Source organism: Acyrthosiphon pisum, chromosome X (genome assembly GCF_005508785.2).
Source record: "Acyrthosiphon pisum isolate AL4f chromosome X, pea_aphid_22Mar2018_4r6ur, whole genome shotgun sequence".
Classification (NCBI taxonomy): domain Eukaryota; kingdom Metazoa; phylum Arthropoda; class Insecta; order Hemiptera; family Aphididae; genus Acyrthosiphon; species Acyrthosiphon pisum.
Genome location: NC_042493.1, coordinates 36,110,101 through 36,118,067, shown reverse-complemented (window position 1 = coordinate 36,118,067; position 7,967 = coordinate 36,110,101). Strand labels below are relative to the sequence as shown.

Below are 7,967 nucleotides of genomic sequence, written 5' to 3'. Positions count from 1 at the left end.
TCAAATACTCTTTAATACTTATATAATATATATTTAATTCCATCTCGATCAATATTTAAACACCCCTTCGTAAAATTTCGTTTAATTGTTTATGATGACAGAATGTGTTACTGGGCACGTGTCATTTGAATGAATGTAAATCGTATTCCGTAGTAAATTTTAGTTGACCAGATTAAATAGTGCGCTGTTCTTTATTGGTTTTTATAAATATTTTAGGAAATTATTTCTGCATACACATAGTTCGTTTAAAAATTAAAATGTCGTAAAAAGTCGATCGAGAGGACACAGATAGTCTTTTTATAAGTTTAATTAATAATACCTACCTAGTTCAGTTCACTGTAAAACTAATAGCACACTATTGAAACTGGCAAACGAAAATTTACTATGTCGCACGTGTGTAAGACGGAGACAACATAATAGTATGCGTGTATCCTCTCAACTGGACCACGTAGCACGTCTGTATAATATTATGTGCATTAAAATTAAAATTCAAGTGTTTGTTGAAATAACTATACCTAATATTCTATAATTAGATAGTGTAGGCAATGTGTTCTAATTTGTGTAGGTAAAAATTTGTGTTCGTTAGCCCACTACCAATATTCGATAACAGTCCCGTATAACGATTTTACAATTATATTTTTTCATTATATTATATGTTTAATTCATTATATTATGTTTAACTTGTGCAAGTGAAATGTGGTTTATGTTTAAACATTTTTTAATAATTACTTATAAGTTATATTATAATATATTTAAATAGGTACCACTTTGTACCTATAATGTCGTATAAGTGTCTATGATGCAGGAATGTTTTACTCGGCACGTGTGCATTCGAATAAGAGTAAATTGTATTCTGTCACAGTGGCGTGGCGAAGTCAAATATTTTATCGGTCAATTAATTTTTTGATTGACCTACCACCCTCCCAGTGACGTATCCAGGGTGTCCATGTCCCCCCCCCCATCATTGGCCACATTTGCTATTTTTTGTAGTATTTTATATATTATACTGTAATTGAATTATTAATTACTATAAAAATGTACACCTAGTAATTATATTAAGGCCATGTAACAATATCTGGAAAATAAAAAATATATATATATTTATTATAAACAACTTTTTAAACTGTATGCGTTTATTAGTTTTTAACTTTAATAAGTAAACAACAACATAATATTTAGATTAAAAAATAAATACATTAATAATATTTGTATTGTATTTGTATTTGTTTCGTATAAAACTTATTTTTATTATTACCTATAAGTTATAACAAATATTACTTAAATATTAAAGCTTTTTTTAACACAGATGAAGTGTTTGCTAATGTATTAATTGCTTCTTCAATATTAATATTGTCAGAAAGATCTTTTTCACAAGATAGAAGCAGTAAACTTTCCAATCTACCTTGACCAATAGTTGAACGCAAACGGGTCTTAACAAGTTTAACTTTTGAAAAGGAACGTTCACTTGAAACTGAAGTAGCTGGTATTGTGCATAATGATTTGTAAGCCATGTATAAGTTAGGAAATGATGAGGCCAACTTGAATGAGTTCAAAAGTTCAAATATTTGAGAAGAAGATGCCATTTTTTTAAAATTATTTCGTGATATGTCTTCGTCATCCATTTCGCTATTTATTGTGTGATCGGGATCATCTTCATCGCTTGTGTTCTCACTAGTCAAAATATTTTCATCATGTAAGTTTTTTTGGACATATACCTGATTGTAATTTCTCAAAACTCATAGCAAAATTTCTATATTCTATCGCAATTGAATCTTTATCTATTTCAGGAATCCAGGTTTTAAGGGAGTCAAAGGTATCATTAGGCACTATATCTCCATTGCTTACTTTTAACAATCTCTCGTATGATAAAAATGCTAAATCTTTCAGAATTTCTCTAGCATCTTTAAATCGTATGGTTAAAGATGCCATAATTTGGTCAACACATAAAAAATAAACATTTGTTCTAAAGTAATCTATTGCACTGTTTGTAATTTCATCAGAAGTATTCTCATCATCCATTCTCTTCCTTTTCCTTTGCCTAATTTCAGGAAATTCTACTTCATGAAGTTCATTTTTAACTGAAAACTCTTTAGATTCTTGTAAAATAGTAACAACTGATTCTTGTGTTCTCAATTTTAATAATCTTTTCTCAGCAATATCAACCATTGTTAATGCTTGAATGTAATCATTTGACGGAGTTTGTAAATATGTTGATAATGGAGTAGTTATATCAAAAATTTTATTCATTAAAAACAAAACAGTAACAAAACTAAAAGAAGTGACATTCCTAAGTAAATTACTAGCTGTTGAACTACACATTCGATCAATTGATTCTGACAAATCTTCGAGAGTTGCAACAATAGCCTTGAACTTCTCAAAAATTACAAACAGTGACCGATGATGTGAAGTCCAGCGGGTGGTGGAAAAAGTTTTCATTCTTAAAGGTCTCTTATCAGGGTAAAACTTTTTTTGATGCTCTAAAAAAAGGGCAGTACGCTTACGAGCTCTCATAAATTCTTTTAAAGATTGAACAGTTCCAAAAAAATTCCGTACTTCTCTACAACTATCACACGTATCAACAACGACTAAATTCAATACGTGAGAAAAACACCATACATAAATCGCCCTTGGATTATGTTGTTGTACCAATCTGCGAACACCAGAATACTGCCCCTGCATAGATGCTGCACCGTCATATGATTGAGCAATTAGATCTGATTTCCAATTTAATCCATACTTTGTACAAATATTACAAAATAAATTAAACATACCACGACCTGATGAATCATCAACTACTTCCAAAGCTACTAGTCTTTCTTTAATTTGACCACTTTCATCAACAAAACGTAAAATCATGGAAAACTGTTCTAAACAAGCAACATCAGTGGTTGTATCAATGATCACGGAAAACTTGCCTGCTTTTGCAACACTATTTAAAATATTTTTCCGTACAATTTCACCGAGGATATGAATTACAGTATTTTGATTAATATTTGATAAGAAGGTTAATCGATTTTTTTTTGTAGAATTTTCTATTTTTGCCATATGATGAGAGAGTATAGGATGATGATGGGCTATCAACTTAATGAGTTGCTAAAAGTTTACTCGATTCAATGAAGTGACCCTCTCATCATGTCCTCGAAATGGAATATTTTGTTTTGCAAGATAAAGAATTGTTTCAATTATAACTTTTACTGTTTCTCTATTTTCGGCTACTTTGCTGTTTGAAGTTAGTCTAATATCATTTATATCTACTCGATTATTCTTAATATACATGGAATGTCTTATAATAGAGTTCAAATGAATAATAGACGATTCGTGTTCATTAAGTCTAGTAAAAATATGTTGCCAATCATTTGTCCCTTCTCTAGACAGTGAATTTGTTTTTCCTTTAGTTGTTCCAAATAGTTTACAGGCAATACAAAAAACTCTGTCTACCGAAGGTGAATAGGAGACCCAAGTTCTTTTTACTGTTGACTTATCAGGTAATACTTTGTAATAGTAATTATCATTAAATGATCGAACAATATTGTTTTGCTTCCTTTTAGGGAACAATTTACCTGGAAGATCTGAAGCTAAAGGTTGGCATGGTCCAATGGAAATCATATATGCCAAATATTCACTAGTTATTTGAGAATCGTTAACCAAAGCTGGATCATTTGGGTACCTTTCAAAATTAGCTGTAACTTCATTGAGCATGTCCATGTTTATTGACGATCCATCAGAATCACCTACAGTAATAAATATCAGTAATTACTAATTAACAATGAGATTAACAATTATTACATTTTAATGAATTAATTTTTAAACAAAATACCTAGGTAATTAAACAAAATTTAAAAATAATGACTATTTGAGCATTATATTATTTCCTTTTAAAAATAAAAGTACAAAAGTATAAATATTTTAATTTCTATTGGTATTTGAATAAAATAAAATAGTGTGTTACATTATTTTTATAATCATCTCCGACCAGGAATTATTTTATAAACCATCGTTAAAAACGTTAAAATACACAAATTTAGAAAAAAAATTGAAAAATTTGAGTGGAAGCTAAACAAGTTAAATTAGTTTTTTTTTTAGAAAGAAGCAAATTCTTTTCATATTATTAAATATTTATTGTATAGATAAGACTATTATAGAACCTTTGCATTGGCAATTTATAACAATATTTAACATTTATTGTTAAAATACCTTCTATTGTAATTGCCATTTGAGTCTGGTCTGTCTGGATCAATTCTCGGCTGGTACTGGCACATTGGTTTCGAATTGCTACAGTAATAGATTAAAGGTAGATAATTTAGATTTAATAGATTAAAATATCTATTCTGTGGTAGCACTATAAGCTGATGTGTCATTTTACCTGGAACATTTAAGTGATGTTGTTTATTGAAATCCATCAATGCATCATCTTCAATGCTATCCACCATTTTTTCAGATTTTTCTGAACCAATATCATTCCCGCATTCAACTAGGTTAAATAAAAAGTTAGTTTAAGTTTAGTAATTTTCTGAAGCATAAAATATGGACTTTAAATTTCAATACCTAGTTACATAAAATAATAAATTATGTACATTAAAAAATATAAATAAAATAATATAAATGCATTGGTACCTGTTTTGTGAGAAGAACTAGGTACAGCTGATAAATGGTGACTCTCCTGTTCCTTAATAACATCATTTGATTCCAAAAGTTTAATTTCCGTAAAAATAGTAGGATCAGGTTCATTTGGATTTACTAGATGTCATCAAAATGTAATATATAAATATTCGATTTAGAATATAGACTTGAAAGTAATGTTAAATATTAATAGATAAAATTAAAAATAAAATATATAAAAATAAAAAAATAAAAAAAATAATACGTATTATAAAAATAAAAATTATACGTATTATACTCGATCTATAAAAGAAAGTTTTCAAATGTTCAATAATATTATGATAAATAAATATTTAGGTACTCTAGATACCAAGTGACAAGTATATTAAAAGTTATAATAAATTAAATACTTACCAGTTTCTTTGTCTTGACTGTATCCTGCATCAACTTCATTGTCTTCATTAACAACTGATGTACTCGCTATATTATGTTCTGGCTCTATCTCTATGAAATAAAGTTTTCAATAATATTATGATTAATATATATTAAGGTAGGTAAGTACTAACAAAATATAGACCTTAAATAATATGGAAGTTAGTATAGGTATAATCAATGAATAAATTGCGTTACTGATTTACTTTAAAATTTATCTCTAATAATAATAAAAAAATTAAATAAATTCCTATACATTTTGTTTTATTGTACTATCCATACAAATAATTATTTTTATATAATTATTATGGACAATAAAAATAACCAAGGACCAAGGTTTTATTTTTTAATGAGACATGACATTTCTTATATTATTTTTAAAGCATATTAAATGTATTTAATAATAGATATATTCAACTAAATTAAATTAAAAAGTCAGGGGTAAGTAATAAGTAATATAACAGATAACTACATTTTATTTAAGCTAGAATACTTAAAAAATTAAAATATGTACCTACTTAATAGATATATTAAATTATTAAAACAATTCATGAGACTAATATTATTAAATTATAAAATGTTGAAAGTATTTACCACCTACCTATTTCAGAAAAACATTTAACACTGAAAACTCATGGACTTATACTTAGCAATAATAGTTAATATATACCTGTTACTCGTGAAGACTTGAAAAACTTAGCAATACTTAGTATATTGTTTGAACAGGATTTTCTTTTTTTGCATTTATTTGTATGACGCATCCAATTTGTATTATTGAGCTCTCCTCGCTGTTTGCCACACACACAAATTTCTGAGTTCATTTTTATTTGATATTATAAATTATAATTAATTATTTTTTATTAGAAATAAAACAATACAACAGAAATTATTGAATTTAAAAATTAAGCACAAAATAGTAAAATATTAATTCAATCCTTGCACCAAATACAACAAACACTGAAAATAGGAGTATTAACAACGATGTACGGGTGGAAATAATAATATGATTTATAATTATAAAGAACAATATTAAACCATGGACAGCAAAAACTATAACGTTGCCAGTGTTATCCTTAGAAAACTATGTTGTAATCTGATAATCGTAATACCTACGATTTTCACCTAGGCTTCAACTAGGCTATTTATAAACATTTTCCCCAATTATTGCTGGGTGCTGATAGTCAGTTGTTAATTGTTATCAATAGTAAATTAAATGAACCGTGTTAGCCGTACAATCACTAATCAGTCTGAATACACAATTTTCATTAAACATGCTCATTGGTTATTCGATTTTGTGTAAAATGCTGATAGCTGTATATTTAAAGCATTATTTGTTTGGATTTTTATTAATTCATTTTCAGGAAACTCCAAACGGCCGACGGCCCGCACTATAGTCTATTTTAGAATACGGTTGTATTTATACTAGGTATTTATTGTTAAATGTGCCTCATGTATTAATAATAATATTAATTATGATCGAATAAAATGTCTCATATATCATAAATCAATAATCGTACATACTGTAAATATTAAATGATAATTATAAATTAGGTTATTAAATTGTTACTTATTGGCTATTGCTTACCTATACTTCATATAGGTTTTAGAAAACACTTAATATCAATCCGAAGCGTATATAAATATACGAAAATATCAACTAAATGTTTATGCTTTAAATAGTCATGTTTGGTGTTGTTATTTACAATATCGTGGTACTGTTCTACTGTGTATGTTAGTTATTATTCTTATTCATATATCATATTCAAATATAGGTAGTTAGTTTTCTATTACAATATTTCTCACTAAATCCAGAACTCACTCACCCACGGGCCACGACCCACCCACCCACCCCTTAAAATTATCGGGAACCTGCCCTTCAAAATCACGGTCAACACGCCACTGTTCTGTCACATGTGTTGTCTCAGTCTTACACACGTACGACGTAGAAAGTTTTAGTTGATCATATTGAATAGTGCGCTTTTCGTTATTGGTTTTTATAAATATATTTTAGAAAATTATCTGTGCATTATATATTCTTTTATATTTTACTCATACACGTAGTTCGTTTAAAAATTAAAATGTCGTAAAAAGTCGATCGAGAGGACACAGCTGGTATCTTCTCAGTAAAGCTTAATTAATAATAGTTCAGTTTACTGTAAAACTAATAGCACACTATTGAAACTGGCAAATGAAAATTAACCATGTCGCATGTGTGTAAGACGGAGACAACATAATATTATGCGGGTATCCTGTTAATATCCTCTTAACTGGACCACGTAGCATGTCTGTATAATATTCTATGATTAGGTAGTGTAAGTCATGGGTTCTGTTTTTGTTTTAGTCCATGACTAATTTGTTTAGGTAAAAAATTATATTTGTTAACCTTTTATCAATGTTCGAAATCCGCCTCGTGGCAAGCCCGGCTCAAGGGGTAGGCGACATAAGCCCACGCCTAGGGCGGAACTTAAGCAGCACTGTAGTAAGATGGTGGTATTTTCAAAATTGAAAATACTGATAATATTATATTGTTGGAGAGGCCAAAATTTCATTTTTCCTAGTTCACTTTTTTCGCTTGAGCCGGTCATGTCTCGTGGCATATTGATAATTAATTTGCCATAGCCAACCCAAAAGTAGAATAGTGTCTGCAAAAATGATTAATTTTAATATTAATTGGTTTTATTGTTGATTTTTAGAATGAAAGTGAACAAAATTATTAATAAATACTCGGGGAGCGGTATACAGGTGTTCAACGCACCTGTATACTCGCGTACCCCAGAAACTAACAGCTATGACGCTTCCGGGAAAGTCCGGAAGCGTTATAGCAAAAAAAACGATCAGATAAGCGACGTGAGTAGATGCATACAAAATAAAAATCCCGCAGGAATAATACTAAAATGTGTACCATCTAATTTGTTTTTCAGGTTGCTTCAAATGTA

General features: G+C 28.8%; 1 protein-coding gene across 1 annotated transcript; it reads right to left on the bottom strand.

Annotated features, from left to right (window-relative positions):
- Positions 1 to 1,689: 1,689 nt before the first annotated feature.
- LOC103311662 (zinc finger MYM-type protein 1-like) lies at positions 1,690 to 2,856 on the bottom strand. The gene has a single exon (XM_008191346.1). The coding sequence runs from the start codon at positions 2,854 to 2,856 to the stop codon at positions 1,690 to 1,692; it is 1,167 nt and encodes a 388-aa protein (XP_008189568.1).
- Between the last annotated feature and the right edge of the window lie 5,111 nt (positions 2,857 to 7,967).